General features: G+C 44.1%; 2 protein-coding genes and 1 long non-coding RNA gene across 3 annotated transcripts in view; 2 read left to right on the plus strand and 1 right to left on the minus strand.

The window, feature by feature from the left end:
• Positions 1 to 10,781, plus strand: part of ABCC8 (ATP binding cassette subfamily C member 8) — a 76,922-nt gene extending 66,141 nt beyond the window's left edge. The window contains exons 32-39 of the mRNA XM_082761601.1: positions 299 to 419; positions 569 to 699; positions 1,434 to 1,512; positions 2,269 to 2,377; positions 3,414 to 3,517; positions 4,328 to 4,461; positions 5,825 to 5,887; positions 8,483 to 10,781. Of these exons, the coding sequence (XP_082617727.1) occupies positions 299 to 419; positions 569 to 699; positions 1,434 to 1,512; positions 2,269 to 2,377; positions 3,414 to 3,517; positions 4,328 to 4,461; positions 5,825 to 5,887; positions 8,483 to 8,620 (879 nt within the window). The 3' untranslated portion in view covers positions 8,621 to 10,781. The remainder of the gene's footprint in view (positions 1 to 298; positions 420 to 568; positions 700 to 1,433; positions 1,513 to 2,268; positions 2,378 to 3,413; positions 3,518 to 4,327; positions 4,462 to 5,824; positions 5,888 to 8,482) is intronic.
• A 1,100-nt stretch (positions 10,782 to 11,881) lies between these two features.
• On the minus strand, positions 11,882 to 12,694 carry LOC309878411. Its single transcript, XR_014317540.1, has 3 exons — positions 12,676 to 12,694; positions 12,051 to 12,167; positions 11,882 to 11,930 (listed from the first exon to the last, which is right to left on the minus strand). It is a non-coding gene; the product is annotated as an uncharacterized lncRNA (long non-coding RNA).
• Positions 12,695 to 13,516: 822 nt separating this feature from the next.
• KCNJ11 (potassium inwardly rectifying channel subfamily J member 11) lies at positions 13,517 to 15,546 on the plus strand. Its single transcript, XM_082760559.1, has one exon. It carries the CDS (start codon positions 13,616 to 13,618, stop codon positions 14,807 to 14,809), a length of 1,194 nt encoding a protein of 397 aa, XP_082616685.1. The 5' UTR covers positions 13,517 to 13,615; the 3' UTR covers positions 14,810 to 15,546.
• The last annotated feature ends 5,009 nt before the right edge of the window (positions 15,547 to 20,555 follow it).

Genomic DNA, 20,555 nt, shown 5'->3' on the forward strand with positions numbered 1-20,555 from the left:
CATTCCAGACTGTCAAACCTTTTTAGTTACCAAATGATGTCTTTCTGCTTGTCTTTACTGTTTTCTTTCCTCTTTGCTGTTGGTAGGTCTCCATAGTATCAATCTCTCTGTGCTTTGCAGTCAGGAAATGTAACCTGAAGTCATTGCTGTCACCCTGTTGATGTGTACCACGCAGTTCATTCACAACTTCAGCTTACTAAGGCTGAACAAGTGTTCAGGAATATAAGGTGCATGCTGGTCGAATGATGCAAACTGCTAAAAACCTGGAATTTAGGAGTATTTGTTTGCTTTACATCAGGTGTCTAACTATCTGAATTGGATGGTTCGTAACCTGGCTGATATGGAGATCCAGCTGGGTGCAGTGAAAAGAATCCATGGCCTTCTCAAAACAGAAGCTGAAAATTATGAAGGGCTCCTTTGTAAGTGCAGTTTTGTGCAGCATGCAGAGAGCTTGCTGAAATACTAATGATTTTGCAGTCTATTACCATGAATAACTCGGTAAATTACTTAATGAGATGATTCATCATGAGAGGGTGGTTGTGTTTGTTCCCCTGTGCTCCTGGTACAGCTTCCTCACAGATTCCCCAGAACTGGCCGGACAGAGGCGAGATCCAAATCCAGAACCTGAGTGTCCGATATGACAGCAACTTAAAGCCAGTGCTGAAGCATGTCAATGCCCACATTTCGCCAGGACAAAAGGTAAATAACTGAATTGATTTTGAAAAGCTTTATAGACTAGCTTATCATAGAAACCACAGACTTGGGGAAAAAAAAAATAATTAAAAAAAAAAAACAACAACTATGTTTTAATGACTGAATTACAGATTTTTTTTCTCTAAAAGAATGTAGTGCAGTGGAAAGGGATCTGTGGGTTTTTCAGTTTGTTGTGCTTAGGAGTCTGTTACAATGTGAAGTTAGAACTGCACACCACTTCCTAGTATCCCAGCACACTGCTGTCAGCACACAGTGATGAAAGAATTGACAATGACCCCTTATCGTGTTAGATCTACTTTCCATCATTCCCATGTGGCTCCCCTGTAGTTATTCCCATCTTTGCTCTTCTGCCTGGTTGTGTCTCTGTTCTATCAGTTGTTTTCCTCCTCCCTAATCCTGTTTGCCTGTGTCCTTCCTGCTCAGCAAGGCCAACTCCAGATCCTAAGCTTTGCTGGCAGCACTGGCCAGCCCTCCTGCTCCTCTATGTCACTCTCTGCTTGTTTCTGTACATAGGACTGGCCTTGATTTATCCCTAAATGCTCAGACCATTAAAGACAAAGACTGTAATTCGGGATGCTGTTACGGCCAGTACAGTTTGACCGAACTGTCAGGAGTGCGGGATGACCACGTAGATTTGAATAGTGTCTCCATCCTAAATGTCGAATACAAACACTGTCCATTTCCACTCACTTGACGTTCATCTTCTTTCTGTGTCACAGATTGGGATCTGCGGCCGAACAGGCAGTGGAAAATCCTCCTTCTCTCTTGCATTTTTCAGAATGGTTGACACTTTTGAGGGTAAGATTACACTTTTTTGTGTGTGTCAAGCTTAGTTTCTGAAGGTGCGTTGATATTCCTTTCCTGAAGAGCAGCAGCTTTGAAGTGCACTTCTTGAATCGGAGAGATGCTCTCCGGCCTTGTTTAAGTACGGTGTCATCTGTCATCTAACAGCTGTGCTGGATCAATAAAAATTCTCACTCTACATAACAGAAGCAAGAGTTCAGGAGTGACAGGAGACAGCCTTTTGTGCTGCTAAATCACAGCAGTAGGAGCAAAGTACAAAAGGAGAAAAGCGTTCAGGGATAAGCAAGGATCTGCACACAAGGCATAGAGAGGATTCACTGGGTCTGGAAGACTCCTCCACTGGGGATTACAAAGCCAGACAGTTGTACTTGAAGATAAACTTTCAAAGTGCCCAATAGTAATTTGGCTTTCTGAAATGACCGTTTCCCTCAGCAACAAGTCCTTAATCAAAGTAACCTCTTACCTTGTTGTTTGCTACATTTTTATTAATGGTCAAGCAGATAAGTCGTGTGTCCAACCATTCCTTAACATAGTACAGGTCTACCTCACATTCTTCACAGCTGAGTCTTAGTCTTTGGAGAATTGTGCATGCTGCTTAACCAAAGCTTGTTTCATTAGCGAATAAAGGATTTGCAATTCAAGGCCTGTTCCTGCTGTAATGTATTGCAAGCTGAAAGTGAGCCATGTCTTTGCCAGCAGCTGTGTGGCGTGATAAACAGTCCAGCAGACTCTCTATTTTCTTTTGAATAGGAAGAATTATCATTGACGGTATAGATATCGCCAAGCTCCCCTTACAGACGTTGAGATCCAGGCTGTCAATCATTCTCCAAGATCCTATTTTATTCAGCGGAACAATCCGGTAAGCACTGAGCCCTAGCAATAGACAAATAATGACTATCTGCGTCGTCCCATGTCATGACTTTTACAAAACTGCTGATGCAGTTTTGATGATGTTTTATCTTGGAGCCTCTATCCTCTGTTGCTTTTCTAGTCTTTGAGATATTCTTTCATCTATGAGATCAAACGCCTTGTTTATGCTTTACTTTCTTTTTCCACCTCTTCCTTCTTCTTTGAGAAGATGATGCAGTAAAACCCATGGAAAAAAGCTCCATGGTTTCCAATAAATGTCACTCCCTATCTCAGTGTCACTTACCTTAGAAAGGAACAGTACATGTATAATCCTCAGTACAGAGCCGCATCACCTGCAGTTATAGTTTCTATAAGAAAAGTCATTAGAGTTCACTGAAAATGATAGAGGTTTCTGCAGTTTGCTGACTTGAAACTAATACAGATCCCAAGATTATCTCCTGAACTTCCCTGAGTAAAGCATGATTCATTTGTCAGATGACAAGGTGACTGTGTACCTTTGTTTTAATAATTTTCCTATTCAAAAATTTATTTCAGGGCCATCACTGGTTACTCAGAGCACATACAGTAGCAGTAAGCATTAAAAACAGCGTCCCATACCACTGAATCTTTTATTTCTGATTATCATTCTGTATATTAATATGATATGAGATTTACATTCATTGCTATCAATGTGGGGCCCCAGCAAGCACAAATAACATTCATCTGTTCATAAATCCAAGATCTGTTCAGTTGTAGTGAAGACTTGAGTTTCATAAATCATTATGAAGCTTGACTGTTCTGTTTAGCACTTCCTTGTCACTAAGGGGCAAAGGGACACAGTGGATTTAAAAGGAGAGATGGCAGAATGAGAGATGTTAAACGCTGCCCAAGTCTGCTAAATTCAGTGGATTTATACCTGTAAGAGGTGGCACGTCATTAGTGTATGATTCCTGTTATTAGTGGGTTTGTTTCTGCGCACATCAAAAGAAGAAATACACTGCAGAGGTCGATACTAATTAATTTTCTTGAATTGCATCTAACTGTAGGTTTAACTTGGACCCGGAGAAGAAGTGCACTGACAGCATGCTGTGGGAAGCACTGGAAATAGCACAGCTCAAGCATGTGGTGAAAGCGCTACCTGGGGGCCTAGGTAATAAGACTTCCTTCTTGCGAAGATCGCATCTGCTGTTCACAACAGAACAGCGTTTCACACTGCCTAGTTATTAAAAAGGCAGCTGCTGAAGGGAAACCCTCTGAGGTTTATGGGAGGTGACAAAAAGTTCTTGCCTGCAGGCAAAGGCACTAGATCCTTCGAATTCCCTTACCAACTGCACCTGCAGGGCATAATCCTGTTTCTGTTTCAAATTAATGGTAAAATGGTTTTATTTCAGTATGTCTTTGCTATGATTTATTGTGGCTCATGAGTCTGGTGAACTCAGATAAGACGTCAGCAAGTCAGGTGTTATCTAGAATATGTTCTTCTGCATTTTACAATATTCCATTGCATTGAGAGAAATTCAAAGGGGGAACGAAAGTTTAAAGGTATGAATTATTTGGCTATGCAAAAGCAAGCAAAAACTTGCCAATGAAGATGCGCACGGACAAAACCGAAAACCACAGACCCTTAAAATGCTAAGTTAGAAAGCCTGAGAGTAAAGAAATGATGGCTGCCCCTTGGACGGTGATGCAGTGCCCTAGACTGCACGCATCTCAGAGACACTCGCTCTTAAACATCCTTAGCTACTTTGATGTCTAGTAGGTGTAAAGAACATAGAGAGACAGAAGTACTAGTTATTTTGAGCAGTAGATATAAGGAGACAAAACTCGGCCATCAGCAGCTTCAGAGGGTAGGAAATGTTACTTTGAAAATCTTTATGCTGAAGGCGAGAGACATGCTCTGCTCTGATCCATCCCTCTCATCCACACCTCACAAATGATGTTTTTGCTGTGTCCTTTCCAGACGCTATCGTCACAGAAGGGGGTGAAAATTTTAGCCAGGGCCAAAGGCAGCTCTTCTGCTTAGCAAGGGCTTTTGTGCGGAAGACCAGCATCTTCATCATGGACGAAGCCACAGCATCCATTGACATGGCAACGGTGAGTTTGGAATGTTTCCAATTTCTTTTTTTCTTTGAGGGGGAGACAAATGTTAATAGGAAAAGAAAAATGGAGAAGATGATCGTCTGTGCTGTAATACGCTTAGACAATATTTATTGTAGACTTGTTTATAAGTCCAAGTAGTTGTGCATCATTGCGAACTAGTCTAAAGTGCTCTTAAATTCCCAGAGGAAAAAAAAAATATATTTAAAAGTTATTACGGCATTGTTTGCTTTAGGAAAATGAAGCGTGTTATTTTCATTGGCAGTTTGATTTCCTAAAGTAAACAAAGCTTTGGAAGGTCAGCTGCAATGGTCACTGAAGGGTAAACTGGCAAGCAGACAAGTTTGCCCAGCATGGTGGACAGGACAAGTCAGGAAGCTGGAAGTCTTGAAAGCAGGGTCAAAGACATAAACAAAGACATACTGGTTTATTGCATTAATTGCCTGAAATTGCTAGACAGAGGTTAAACCACACAATAATAGCACACTGCCTGGATTTTAGCCAAACAGAACAGTACGTTCTTAGGATTTTTTACTTGGTTATGTTATGAGAAATGTTTCGGTGTTCTTCGTGATGACAGTAGCCTATGAGTGAATAATGTAATTGGAGGGCAGTTATTAAAACAGTTGTGATTTTTAATTCTGTAAAATGTTAGTGTGGTAAATGTCAGCACAGTTGGGAATTACACTGTACACAGCCCAGTTAAAACGTATTTTGAATTTTGATGTAGTAAGGATATGGTTCATCCCTTGGGATATGTGTCTAAAGAACAGATGATAGCAAACCAAGGTGTCTGTGCTAGTGGCGTGTAAGCAGTCTGGTACACAACATGTTTCCTAAACAGGAAGGGATGAGTACTGCTTGAGGGAGAACTACACGTTAAAACTATCATAAAACCTCCTTCGCTGTTAAATATGCCAGGATCAGCACACTCCCATGCTTATCCCTGCCACCCCATGGGATTAGAAGTCCCCAGTGTGCGGGGACACGCCTGGGCTGCCAGCAGAGCGAAGAATGTCCTGCAGAGGTGTCAGCAAGCATGCAGCCTGGCAGCTCCCTGAATTTGTCTTTAATTTCCTACACTGTAAAACTGAGATCAGGACAGTGGGGCTTTGGGAGCCAGAGTGCAGCTCATGACCACACAGCACAATGGCACAGAAGCCCAGAGGCAACGCAGGTGGCAGGAGCAAGCAGGGCTAACTGGAGACCACTGACTTAAGTTCTGACATGGGGTTAATTTGTCATTTCTGCAACAAAGGATGTAATAATCGGTGGTTATTTAAGCCTTCTTCAGAGTATCTGTGTGCCTACCGGGTAACTTCTGTTCTGTGAAAAGCAACAAATGGTTTCCTTTTCGTAGGAGAACATCCTCCAGAAGGTAGTCATGACGGCGTTTGCTGACCGTACTGTGGTTACAATAGCAGTAAGTACAGTCTCTACTGCTGTCCTAATCGAAACAAGACTCAGAAAGGCCCCGTTTGTTCATTCTTGTCAACCCTAACAACTTTGTGAATTTGGCCATTCATCTTTTTTTTTTTTTCATTGCAGTGTTTAAGCTTTCTTTCCCATTCTAAACTACTTTCTTATTTAAAGATACATAACAACAGCTTCCTAAATGTGTTGCTGGGTACTAATTCTGATTACCTGCAAAGGCATACGAGTTTGTGCTCTATTTTCATTTACCCATTTTAGGCTAATTTCTAATATAACGCAACTTTGACTATTGTGAAATACAAGTTTTCTCAAGCTAGATAGAGCAATTTTGTTTCAGTATTTAAACAAATGAAGGAGAATTTTACTGACTTCTAAAAACCACTCCATCCCTGTTGACAGTGACTGAATTTAGGTTTTCATGTTCCTGAAATGATAACACAAAGATCTCAAGTATTTATAAATAAAACTGTTTATTGACCTGAATCAAAGCAGTTGGCTTGACAGATATGTCAGAACTAATACATCTCTTTGTCCTCTATTTTGTAAAAATACACATCTCAGGGAGCTGAAACACAGTAATTTTGCTTCTTACTATTTAAAGATCAAGCATAATGCCAAAAATGTATGGTCAAGAATAGTACAGCATCTTTTCCTTTACACTTAGCAGCTGTCTAACAGAAAACCTGATTTACCTCATGGTATCCATTCATTGTGTCTTTGCAAGAAAAGCAAAGGAATAATAAGCACAACATTTCCTTGTTTCTCTGCATGAAAATACTGAGTTGCACTGCATTTTGCATTTGCGTATCTTTTTGTTTAGGGATGGGCTGAGGAAGTTTTGTTTATTAGCCTTTCATTCTCTTAGTTTTAAACCACACAATTCAAGCAAACAGCGTTTTGGAGCAAAGATGTACAACGTTTATATTTCTAATGGCAATGCAGAAGGTGGCTTTGTATTTGAAATGTTCTTCGGTAGAAACATAATGTGTTGTTTGTGCTTAGGAAGAAAAGTAGTATTGGGTCTATGTCACCATCTGTGTTACTTTACCAGGATGGCAGCACTGATTGTGCCCAGACAAGGGCAGTGAGTATAACAGGAACGTGACATTTCGGTCCCCTCCCCCTGCCTGTGGTCTGGATAAATGTCACGTAAAGACTGCAGCAGCCGTGTGACTTGTAGATGCCATCAGTGATTATTTTATAGAACACCTGGCTAGAAAGCCACAGAAGGAAATGGTAAAGACTTGTTTTGATCCTGGGAGTGCCCCAAATCAGATTGAGAACCTTATGGGTGAAGAGTTATTGTGTAACAGGCACCACAGTGTTCTGAGATTAAATATCCCTGCAGGAGTCATACAGACCAAGAAATGCAGTGCAGTTACACTCACCTTTAAAAAGTGGAATTCTGTAAAATGAGGAGGCTTGCTATAATTTATTTTAAAAAAAGAAAAAAAGGAAGCAAATGATATGATGGGGATCATGAGAATTACTGAAGGATTTTCTTCAAATCTCCTAGAGCCAATGCATGCTTTTTATTAGGAAAGGCTTGAGTAAGGGTAGAAAGAAGCAGATATGGCTAAACAAATAAAGAAGGCTATGAGAAACAAGGAGACATTCCTGTAAAACCTGAACTCCTAGCCAAATGAAGAAAACAGAAATTATCAAAAGCATATTACATAACAGATAACAGTACAGAGCAATTGCAATAAGGCAGGCCAACAAAAAAAAAAAAAAAAAAAGGGGGGGAAAGAAAAGCATATGGAAGCAACTTCCAGCAGGCATTAAAAATGATAGCAAATCCCTTAAGCACATCAGGAGCAAGAAACCCATTGGTTTATAGGGCCATTTGATGTTGGGTGCATGAAAGGAACACACAGGAAAGAGGAAGATATTGCAGAAAAACTAAATGAATTATTTGTAGTATTCACTGTGGAAGAAACTGGGGAGGTTTCTTCCCTATCAAGTAAGTTAATCAAATGGTAGGGCTTACTCGAAAAAGGGTAGAGAACATAAAAAAAAAAAAAAAAAAAAGGAAATGTGAGAGAGGCCTGCAAAACAGTGAGGCAGGAGGGGGCATGACTTTTTTCCAGGCTCTTTTCAGTGGTGCCCAGTGCCAGAACAAGAGGCAAAGGGCAGGAGAGGTTGTCTGCACATAGGAAGCTCCTCCTTACTATGGGGTGGCACGGCAGGGATGTGGATGGAAAATCTTTATGAAAATTCAAGGGGAAACATGGGCAAGGTCTTAGGAGAGACATCCCTTCAGCTTTCCAAATGGACAAACCACTCCAGGCTCAGGAAAACCCTTGATCTAGAAGCACTCTGGGACTGGGAGAGTACTTGAGAGCAGTAACCCATGTGCTTGCCCTGTTCCCACTCCTCCTGGCTGCCTTATATGTGTATTTGAATATCTACACGGATCTTGATCTTCGTATCTGGCTGCAATATTTGCATAGTAAATCAGGATGTTACGCAGGATAAAGTCATCTTAATCAAACTTGATGGGAAGATGAATTTCTGGAAGGCTGTCTTACCCTGAAATGTGCATGTGGTCGGTACACTGAACTGGCATTTTATTTGTTTTCAGCACCGCGTGCACACGATCCTGAATGCAGATTTGGTTATTGTCATGAAGAGAGGGGTTATTTTGGAATACGACAAGCCTGAGGTTCTGCTAGAACGAGAAGACAGTGTATTTGCTTCTTTTGTACAAGCAGATAAGTAGTAAAAATAAGCATTTTAAAGTAAAATTGTATTACCTATTTTCTAAAAGTGTAAAATACCTGTAAATAAATACTATTTCATAATAAAACGGAGGTTTTCCTTTTTTAATAAAATGAGCTGTTTCTCCATCTAAAGTATTAATGAATTATCCATGTACTCTCCTCTTTTGTATAGTACTATTCTTTTTTATTTTGCTGCCAAAGAATCCTGAAATACGGTTATCAGAACCTCACGGATGAAATACGAGAGGATGCACATCAAACAAAAACCTAGCCAGCATGGACTTTCTGTGTAACTCATAAATCTCCCTTGTCATTTTATTACCGTGTTATTTTTTACGCATCGTAGCCCTGCTGTGGATAATGCTTATTACTGACTAATGCAGAAAGAAATTATATACCAAAGGTATTTCTGGAAAGCCTGTATCTCTTTTAATCATATGACGATGTAAAGCTTTAATATCTCAATATAAAGTCTATAAAACTTTTTATTGCAGTTCATTGATACTGCTTGTGTCTCTTGGTCTCTTCTTTAACACCTTTAAGAAATTAATCGCACCCTAATTCCCTTAGTCTTTCTCAGGCTGCCTTGCCTCTCCCCCAGCTGAATCACGTATTGATTCCCAAGGGCCAGACTCCCTCCCACATCGTGAGGAAGGGAAGAGGCCGGAGGCTGTGATAAGGTATCAGCATTTAATGCACACTATTTCCAAAGCGCTGCAGACAACAACAATTCATCTAGAAATTATCCTTCCGAGTCTGGTAAACAAAAGGTATTAAACCTTGTCCTGTAGCTCAGAGCCACGGGGCCTCGACTCATTCTCTCCTAATTTCACGTAATTCACCCACTGGCACACTGTTTCTAGATTCACTGTGATCCTCACCCACATATACTCAAGATAACTTTTAAGCACTGAAATTATCCTAATTTAGCTGGACAACTACTTATTCCCGTCCAATCAATTAACTGTGGCAGTCGTTCTAGGAGTAATTAATGACTAAGCAATGAGAACGTCAGTGACCCAGTGGAAGATTAAAATCAATTTTTCACTGGTATTCTTTTTATAGCATTTTCTTTCACATCCCTTTTTGCCTTCCCCTATTTGAAGAACTCAAAGCATTTGGGGAAAGTACTTTGTGGTGTTGTTTTTTTTTTCTCCTCTCTTTAGCCAGCTAAATTAATTTGAAATCTATTTTTAAGAGTTTAGTTCCTAGAGGCAGACATCTCCATGTTCTCATGGGGTACCTGATATTTTTAATGCGTTACTTCTCTTCTAGCACTGCAGCAGAAAGCAGAGGAGAGAAGAACTGCTGCTGTTTCAGCAGTGTTACCACCTCCCCGGGGGAAACTGTTTAATGATGGGGCTGAGTAGGTCAGGTTGGGCTCGGTGACCTTGAAGGCCTTTTCCAACCCAGATGATTCTGTGATGCTGTCACTTGCACAACACCTAAGGGCATTAAACTCGGGCCAGAGAGCGTTTGACCACCAGGAGAGTGTAGCTCGTGCTACACTCCTGGTTAAAGTGCAGAGGGAGAATATGGTCACGCAGATAAAATGCATAAATGCTTGTCATGGCCAGCTAAAGAGAGGAAAGGGGTAGCTGGAGACATCTGGGAATTGTTTTGCTGAGAAGCTTTAAAGAAAAAAGAGCTGCCCCAGTATCGGTGTATGTTCACCCTGAGACACCAGGCATCTCGTGAAAGCTAGGAAAGGAGAAATTGGACACAGGTGACTGTATCCTTCCAGGGCAGCAGAAGGGCACAGTGAGCGCCAAACAGGTTCCTACTGCAGCCACTGCGTGTGCTGCCTCCTAGCTGCCCAGCCTCATGCAAGTACTCATCCCATAAAGACTCAGGAAATCACCACTCCGCAGGACTTCCCTGGAAAGGGAGCAAAAGACACAGCGCATCGTGATTTTTGGAAGACCATATTAGATCTTGAAGTTATAAAACATGATTGCAAAGCGCAAGTGACTTCGTAATTGGAGGTGGGTTTCCATCGTAAATGGGGCTTACGTTTCATAAGGCATCACTGCAGGACAGCAGGGTATGAGAGTTGGTTGGCAGCCAAAGATTATACATCTATTTCATGGCATCACGCTACCAGATAAATGTGTGAACATAGAGGCCTCTTAGCTGCCACTTGGACAGAAGACATTTTATGTTTCCTCGGTGTATTTTTATCTGTTTATATGGGGCCAAATCCCAGAGAGTTTGTGCTCCCTAACTCCAAAGGCTCAGCGTCTCAACAGTGAGCAGAAGCCAAAAAGATTATTCAGTGGTGGGAGCTGTAAAGTCAGAGAAGGTGGAAGGCTCGCTGCTGTTCCTGAGTCATTAAACCTGCTACTTCGTGTTGGCTGGTCCAGCAGTCCCTGTTGAATCAGGCTTCCACTACACAAACATCTTTTTGTCTTTATCCCCTTGTCTCTCCACAGCCACTTCATCCTGGTGCACTCATTTCTACGGGAGTGCTGTTTTCTTGGAAGGCCAGGAAGCACAGCGTGCCTGCTACGTCAGCCCTCTTCCAGCTCTGCTCATGCCTTCCCCTGCGATTCTGACTGGCCAGCTCTGATCCCTGCTCTGTTTCCCTGCTCGTACAGCGAGGGCATTTGAGAGGCTTAGCTCAGGTTAGGCTAGCACGACATAACCCTTGAAACAAAGGTCTACTTCCACAGGTGCCAAACAAATTTTAAGTTCATAGCTATAGTAATATCTTCTTGGTAGTCTTTAAATTAGGGAAAAGCAGAAGAAAAAAAAAAAGTTTTGAAATGTAAAAACTATTTCATGGGTGGACAAAATGTACCCCGCATGATTCCACACTACAGCCTTCAAGTGTGGGTTTGTTCCTGTGAGCCCAATTTGCTCAGCAGCTCTTAACACAAATATGTTGGCTCACACCAAAGATCTGTCACTTTTCTCCTTTAAGTATCTGTCACTTGATCCACAAAGACAGGGCTTCTTTCTGTTCTGCTTTAGAAATCCTCCAGCAGAAGCCACTTGCTTTACTGTTCTATCTAAGCTAACGACTGCTGAATAGGAAACGGCAAAGGAAAAAAAGGTAAGTGGAAGATGACAGCCCCAATAAAGAACAGAAAGGGAAACATGGAAACACCCTTCTAGCACTATAGAGTTCAGGATTCCTAAAACCAACAGGGTGAACATGTTCATGCAGCACTCCTTGCTGCAGTAGGCTGCACAGGTCATTCCTAGCACCAGCCTAGGAGGCAGTTCACCTTGCTGATACATGTGCTTTAAAACACACTGCCACCTTGATGCGTTTTTTTCATTCTACACTCACGTAGTTGCCGCCCTCTGGAGGAAGAGGTAAAGAATAAGACAACATTGAGAGAAAAGTAAGAAAAAATTTGCAGCAAAGGCATGTCTATTTCCATCTCTGCAATAGAATGACGTGCTGCCAGCAAGTAGTACTACCTGATGGTGCAGAGCCTCTTTCTGATCACTTCAGAAATGCTGGAAATAACTGTGAGCTGCCCTCAGGTGGAGAACTGCACTTTTCAGAAGTAACGTTTCAGATTTCTTTCTAAAAATCTGTGAAAAAAGAAAAAAAAAGCGAAGTACAAAAGATCATTTTAAAGTTAAATTGTATATACAAACCATGTACTTGGAGCATTTAAATTTTAGCCTTTTGTTTTGTTTGGTGCAGGTGGCATATTCACAGCAAGAACACACACAGTGTCTAGCAGAGAAGACAACACAGAGAAGTATCTTTGGGCAAGTTCAGCAGTCTGGCAGCCAGGTTCCAGGACACCTTGTTGTCATTTATCAAAGCAGCAAGAAAGGTGACCCAGAACAAGAGAAAAAGTGGAGTATTGGGAAATCAATCCTGTCAGAAAGAACGTTAGTGTCCAAGGACACGCAACGAGTCATAGCAAATAGTAGTAGTAGAAATAGCCTCAAATAACAGTGAGCAATTAATCATAAGCCCTACGATGCCCGCTTAGAGACCTCAGAATGATTATTTAGAAAATAGTAATTCTGATATCCTAGGCTACAGTTCGCAGCTGATGGTGGTGAAAGTTACTTACAACCTCCTCACCTGGCTGGCTCCAAGGGAAAGGCCACCAGCACACGCAGTTAGAAAGACACAGTATTAAATCCACTAGCACTTAAGAAAAAAAAAAAAAAAATCCAGAATATGCTAGGATGCTTTAGCAAATCTACAGCTTTGGTGCCTAGGCTGAAATAGAAAGAAAATACTTAAATTAGAGCAAGTAAACATGATGCAGAATATTGATATTTAAACAGCGTGACAACAACATCGGAGCGTTATTAGATAAACGATCTTGACCCAAAGATGTATCACGTCAGTCCATCAGCTCTTTGGTTCAGAAAAATCTTTCTTTAGTAGGGCTGACCAGCAGATTTCACGAGCGGGAACGAGCCCTTTAACCCCAGGTCCCTTTAACCATTACACCCCCAGCCTTGGCCCCTTCAGGCAAGTTTCTTCCCACTCCCTGCCTGAACCTCTCATTATCTAGAAGCACACCGCACAACGCATGGGCAAATCGCAGGAATTCCAGACCTTTTGTTTTGTTTTTTTGGTTTTTTTTTTTTTCCTTTCTGAGGCAGATTTCACCTCACAGACCCTCCCCCAACCCCCGTCCCCGCTCAGTTCCCGCTCCCGACCCGCCATCGATCGCAGCGCCCTGAGGCAAATACTGACAGAAACGGCTTTCGGGGGGGGGGGGGCACCGCCATTCCCTGAGGTAAACCTGAGGTAAAACCTTCATGGGGGCGCCCCCGAGGCCGCCACCGGCCGAGCCCGGCCCCACACGCCGAGGTCCCCTCGGCGTGTGGGGCCGGGCTCGGCCGGTGGCGGCCTCGGGGGCGCCGCCTGGCGGCCCCGGTGCCCTCCCCGCTGCGGCGGCGCCGTGCGAGCCCGTTCGTCCCCCGCCCCCGGCGGCTGCGGGAGCGGAGCCGGGACCGGGATCGGGACCGGGGAGGCTCCGAGCGGCGGCTGGGCTGCTGCGGGAGCCATGCTGTCGAGGAAGGGGATCATCCCCGAGGAGTACGTGCTGACCCGGCTGGCCGAGGATGTGCCGGAGCACGCCCGCTACCGAGCCCGGGAGAGGCGGGCGCGCTTCGTGGGGAAGAACGGAGCCTGCAACGTGGCCCACAAGAACATCCGCGAGCAGGGCAGGTTCCTGCAGGACGTCTTCACCACGCTGGTGGACCTCAAGTGGCCGCACACGCTGCTCATCTTCACCATGTCGTTCCTCTGCAGCTGGCTGCTCTTCGGCATGGTCTGGTGGCTCATCGCCTTCGCCCACGGCGACCTGGACCACAGCACCCGGCTGCAGCGGGAGCCGGCGGAGGGGGCGTCGGACGGCTTCGTGCCCTGCGTGACCAGCATCCACTCCTTCACCTCCGCCTTCCTCTTCTCCATCGAGGTGCAGGTGACCATCGGCTTCGGGGGCCGCATGGTGACGGAGGAGTGCCCGGCCGCCATCCTGGTGCTGATCGTGCAGAACATCGTGGGGCTGGTGATCAACGCCATCATGCTGGGCTGCATCTTCATGAAGACCTCGCAGGCGCACCGCCGCGCCGAGACCCTCATCTTCAGCAAGCACGCGGTCATCGCCCTGCGGGAGGGCAAGCTCTGCTTCATGCTGCGGGTGGGCGACCTCCGCAAGAGCATGATCATCAGCGCCACCATCCGCATGCAGGTGGTGAAGAAGACGGCCAGCCTGGAGGGGGAGGTGGTGCCCCTCAACCAGATCGACATCCAGATGGAGAACCCCGTGGGGGGCAACAGCATCTTCCTGGTCTCCCCACTCATCATCTACCACGTGATAGACAAGAACAGCCCCCTCTACGACATCTCCCCGGTGAACCTGCACCACCACGAGGATCTGGAGATCATCGTCATCTTGGAAGGGGTGGTGGAGACCACCGGCATCACCACGCAAGCCAGAACCTCCTACCTGGCAGACGAAATCCTCTGGGGCCAAAGGTTCGTGCCCATAGTGGCGGAGGAAGATGGGCGATACTCCGTGGACTACTCTAAATTTGGCAACACGGTGAAAGTGCCCACCCCTTCGTGCACGGCCAGGCAGCTGGAGGAGGACAGGAGCATTATGGACACCATGCCGTTATCCCCAAAAGGCACCATAAGGAAGAGGTCCGTCAAGCTAAAGCCCAAGTTCACCCTAACCGATGAGCCTTCCTGATGCCTCTTGTGACTGGGAAACTCTGTTAGGGCTTTGTGTCTGAAAGATCTCATAAACTCAAAACACTGAGGTGGCCTCTGTTGCTTTTTTTTAAAATTCAGGTTGGTAGAACAAGGTATGTTCTGGTGTTATTTATTGTGGGATAAATCTAAAGCTAATTATATTTTTTTAAAGGTGCAAGAAGATTTCAAGCAGCACTGTATGAGTAGGAAAATCATGATCTGCAGCTTTAAATTTCAGTTCAGACTGTCATTTTCAGTTGCACGATCATTTTGTATCGATTAATCTGCGGGTAATTACACATTTTCTCAAAAAATAAATGTATATTTATTCTCGGAGATTGCAGTACTTAGGGTCTTGCAGTGTATGTCCTACAGTCGGTAGATTTTAACTGTATTTTTCTAACTTGAACAATCAATATAGCAAAATAAAATAATTAATGAAGTCAGCTGAATTTAAATGACAACAAAAAGGTCAGGCAGTGCCATGTATGACATAAGACCAGATCTAGGAATGATCGTGCTATTACACTCTATGTCTTAAAGAAATTAAGTGCCGGATTTGCTTCATCCATATTGTATTGTATGGAGCCACTCCTCCCACATGCAATATGAAATGTATTTGAATATTTCATTTTGTTTATTTTAAAACCCTTTACACTTCCCGAATAAAACATTCAAGAATACCTTTCTGGACTGTATATTTCTGATAGTAAGCAATGAGTTGCCTTTAAAAAGAGCAGCAGAACTGAGATTAATTATAAATAGGAAAAAATCTGTATTGTAATTGTCTAAAGGGAGAGGAGGAATGTCCCCTCCTTCCACACACCGAGCCACACAGCAATAGGATACCCAGTAAAAAAATTAATCTCTGCTTTAGGTCAGAGTGAATTCTGTTAGATAATCAGGGAATATAAATAGATATTTTAGCTGAAAGGGCAGAGCTGTATGCTGGAATATAGCTGCATTCAGTAGCAAAACAGCTGTGTCCTTTCCCTTCTCTGAAAGAAGCAGAGGTTTTCTGCTTAGGGACAGGAGGGATGTGCAAGACAACGTGGTCACTTCAGGGATGCTGTGTCACAAAAAACTACTGCAGAGGAAATGGTTTCCTCGTTTAACATCCTGACCTCTACACAGCTGGTGCCTGCCGTTGTTTTTAGTTGAATTCAAGAGCAGGTGATCACTGGCAAAGGTAAAGGAGCCGTGTTCAGCCCGTCAGTTCCACTAGGGCAATAGGAGCGATTGCCCTTAACAAACTACAGCAAAAAAAATTAGGTTGGATATTAGGAAGAACTTCTTTACCAAAAGGGTTGTTAGGCATTGGAACGGGCTGCCCTGGGAAGTGGTGGAGTCACCATCCCTGCAGGACTTTAAAAGATGTTTAGATGTAGAGCTCAGTGATGTGGTTTAGTGGAGGACTGGTTAGTGTTAGGTCAGGGGTTGGACTCAGTTATCTTGGAGGCCTCTTCCAACCTAGAGGATTCTGTGATTCTGTGAAATCCTCTATCTGGGGATGTTTGTAACAGCAGCAATTTTATTTCTGTGTTATTAGGGGACAGCAGCAGCCTTAACTACAGTATGCTATTAACAGGGCAAGCTGCCACTCAGGTAAAGAAAGATACTGTCCAAATAAAACCTAAATAAGCTTTACAGACTGATCTAACACCTGGTTACACAAGTTGTGCAGAGATGGTCACCAAATCACCACTGAACTGCATTTATTTCAGTAGTTCCTAGTATCAAATTCTTGTGTGTTAAGCAGTTCATAACACACTCCTGGTTTGTAGGAGCAATAATAAGGATGCTTTTTTAATGCCTCATCAGTGTACAAATATGACAAACGTTCAAAAAAGTCACAAAAATCCTTTCTGACTATAGAATATTTACTGGCTTCTATAATAAAATTAATATTGGGGTAAAATCACAGATTTAAAATGATAAATCACAGTTTTAAAATGATAAAATAGCAGTTATATTGTCAATATTTACCTATTTCAGTTTTATGGAGGCCCGTGTCAGCATTATCGGGCTGCCAGTTAAGTGAAGAAATGTCTGTTTGGTTTCCAAATGCCCAACGTGCTATTCTGTGTACAGCTCTTAAAATGTGCTTTGTGTTTCACAGCAGAAGGGCACTGAAACTAGCATTAGCAAGTAGTTAGCAAGGAAAATGGGGAAAGGCATATTTTACAGTTGTAATAGTAAAAAATCCTTTTTTTAAAAAAAAAAAATAAGGAATTATGCAATGCCTTTGATTACTAAATTTCTTCTCTGAGTCCAACTGACGCATTATTCTCCAGCTTTCCCTTTTTCTGCCTCTGTTCCATCACCCACCCAAGGAGCACTTAAAGTAGAGCTAATTGCTTCTCCTAGACACCTTCGTTCCTCTGAAAGTTGGTTGTTCTTTATCAGCTGTCACAATACTACTGTTCTGTTCTTACAGTAATCATAGATTAAATTTCAGAGTTAGCTTTCCAAGGACTTGAAATCATTGGCTTCTCCTTAATCTCATTAGTGCCTTCTATCAGTGTGTAAGATATATTCGATGTTGTCACCTAAAACCTCTTCAGATCTGGTAGCATTTTAAAGCTCTCTTCAAGATTTGACCTATATGTGAAGCAATTTCAGCAGCACTGCCACGCGACTATTTTCAGGAACTGATGCAAGCCTCCTTTTCCCTGAGGGTGATCTGTGCTACGGAGAGGTAGACAATTTTTGTTCACTGTGAGATGGGAAGGGGAAAGATGGAAGGAAACAGCCTGTATTCGTTGGGCTGGTTTCAGGACTACCTTTTAAGTCACTTCTTTGACAAGAATCTGCCTAATTTTCTGAAGTCTTGCAATAAAAAGGCACCACAATATTATGAAGAAGGCAGGGTTTGTTCTGTTAGCATCACGGTAGCTAATTATCTCAGTCAGTTTGTTGGTGACTTTGAGTCTCAGGATTCTTGCCATTTTAAATTGACAAAAAATTCAGTTCCTTCATCATTTCAATATTCAAAAGTATTTCAGGGGCAGAACAAAGAAGAAAAGGGAATGGCACTTCTTCGTACCCTTCGTTTTGCCATTTACAAAGCATTTGGGAATCTGAACATTTTCTTAAAGTTGCATTTATGCTGACCACCCACAAGCTCTGTAGGAAGTGTTCTGAAGAACACGCTAGCTTTTGACGTGGAAAAACCCTCATTCTTAGCCATGAGTGAATGCTTCATTTTCTGTAGGTGAAGTTCAAAGTGAGTGCTTGTGAATTCACTCTCCTAGACTCACTGGTCCCTTATTTAGGGTTTGGTGAAGCCAACTGTGTCCATAAAAATTGCTTTTCATGTGCTCTGCAGTCTGGAGACTGTTATCAGTTTATACTCACAGTTCACACTGTTTGGTGCATTCAGATTGGAGGCTGATAAGGTGTTTGGATGGACAAAAGGATCACAGCGCTTGTTAATGAGAAATAGAGGCTGAAGAACACTGATGTTATTTTTCGTAGTTTTAACATACTTGCAGTGACTTCTGGTGAGAACATAGCCACTGAGCTTATCAGTTCCATGTTGCATTTCCTAATGAAATGAAGCAACATACGTGTAGGAAATTAGAGGATAACATGGGCTGATTTGCGCTCTTTATCCCCCAAGGCGTGTGATAAATACAGTATCACAGCAGTGCATGTCAGCAGGAAAGCCTCGCTGTAAAACAGATGAAAACCAGAAGCGAACTCAGCAGGCTGCAAACTGAGGCGAAGGAGGGTCAGGGACACAAAGTAAATACACCTGAAATCCAGCAGTGATGTGGTGGGAAGACGGCAGAGACTTAAAAAGTAGATGTGGGAGGCTCATAGAAAGTGTTTAACAAGACCAGGGCTTCCATACCAGGCAACAGGGTCAATGTCAAAATTCAGGCCGGGCACGATGGGCATTGCTCAAGCTGGTGGGTAAATATTGCTGTGTGTCGGGCAAGGTACCAGCCATGCCACAGCCCTTCTGGGAGCAGTGTCAGGAGGGCTTTCTGGTGCCCGATCCTTGTGGTTAGTTACTTATTAACAGTTAATAATATCAAACGAATGAGTAATTAATTGTCCTCTGAAAGTTCAGTTTGTTTCCTCATGTTTTCCTTCCTCTTCCACTCTTCACGTCAGTCACCCCTACTTGATAACGCTTGCAGGCCAGCTGGCACCAATGGCTTTTGAGAAGAAGGTTCAGAAATCTTGCAATCAAAAAGATTGAAGAGAAGAAGATTCAGAAATGCTGCATTTTAGGCTTCCTGGTGACTATTGGCACACACCTTTCCCTCTTCCCGCCCTCAGGATCACACTGGTGTTGCCACTGAAAGGGGAAGAAGGATCAATGCTCTTTGTAGTTCACGTTTCTGTGCTGCCCTGCGTTCATCCAGGGCCAGTGTCTCCAACTCAACAGCCCTGGCCCAAAGCTCCTGGCAGGTAATAGAAAAACAGCGGGTTTTTGGATCAAAGGCTGTCATCTGCTGACCTGCTAAAAGCACGTGCTGCAGCAGCAGGGTGGATTTAGTCAGCACTGCAGGCCTCACTCAAGCAAAGTTGCTGTAGAGGTGAGGAGACCCTTGTGTAAGGAGGCCTTGGGGAAGCTGCAGCAGAGCAGTTGGTGGGACGTGTGCTTGGCGTGGCTGGTGGCTTTCTAGCTGCCTGTAACAAATGACTCAGTGTACTATTTTTGATTCAGCAACAGGAGAAAGATACGTGATACAAACCTCCACACCCCCCCCCAAGAAGAACTATTAAAAGAGCAGAAGACATTCTTGAGAGGCTGAAGATACCGCTGCCTCCATCCTGCTCACAGCCCTGCTCTGTGCACGTGGGGGACAGGACGCTGCGTGTTTTTCTGACTTATGCTGCTATTTTGATGTATAATGTAACTTTAAACAATCAGCACAGGGGAGTGACTCAATTTAAAAGTTTTCTTCCAAATACTAAAACCCCTGCAGCTTAATGTCCCTGACTTACTGAGTTTAAATACTGATTGCAGCTCCATGAGAGGTTTGCTAATCAGCTCCTCTACTGTAGCAGCCCTAAACCAGCAACCCCATATGAACTGGAGTGGAGCCAGAGGCCTCAAAACAGTGGCCCTACAGCAGGAGATCTCCATTTTCCTGTAAGCTGGCAAAGAGAGGGTTGGCACAACTGGATCGCCATTTGCCGAGGCGATCGGCTCCGGGGCAGGCGCGTTCTGCAGCGGAGCGGGGGATCGGGCCAGGCAGGGCTAATTTTGTCCGGCATCGAGCCTACTAGAGGGAGCCGCCAGGACCCGGCAGCCCTCGTGAGGGAGGCTGACGAGGCGAAGGCGGAGCCAGCAGCGCCCCCTCCCCAGCCCTTCAAAAGCAGCCCCTAGGGAGCGCGAGCGACCAGGAGCGCGGCGAACAGGGCGGGCAAACAGGGCGTGGCGCGTCAGAGGGAGTGGCGCGGCAGTTCGCGCAGGCAGGGCGCGCAGGCAGGGCAGAGCGCTCCCCCTACACACAAACAACACCTCGTTAACAACAGCCTAACTAGGCGATAATGGTCGCCACCAGGCACGGCGCGCTCTCCAGAAAGTCGGTACACACCCAGACCGACTACCCGTTAAAAAATGCCGCAGTTCAGGTCACCGGATGCAAGGAGTGTCTGAGCCTGTTGCTGCCATCGGCGGGAGGCAGAGAAACTGCGTGCGTGAGGTGCGAGCAGGTGGATGACCTGGTCCGCATGGTGGCGGAGCTCAAGGAGGAGGTGGAGAGGTTGAGGGCCATCAGGGA

This window comes from Aythya marila (assembly GCF_965140915.1).
Source record: "Aythya marila genome assembly, chromosome: 5".
Lineage (NCBI taxonomy): Eukaryota > Metazoa > Chordata > Aves > Anseriformes > Anatidae > Aythya > Aythya marila.

What these genes read in the sequence shown, in the direction of transcription:
- KCNJ11 (XM_082760559.1), top strand. Translation starts at nt 13,616, where the DNA reads ATGCTGTCGAGGAAGGGGATCATCCCCGAGGAGTACGTGCTGACCCGG.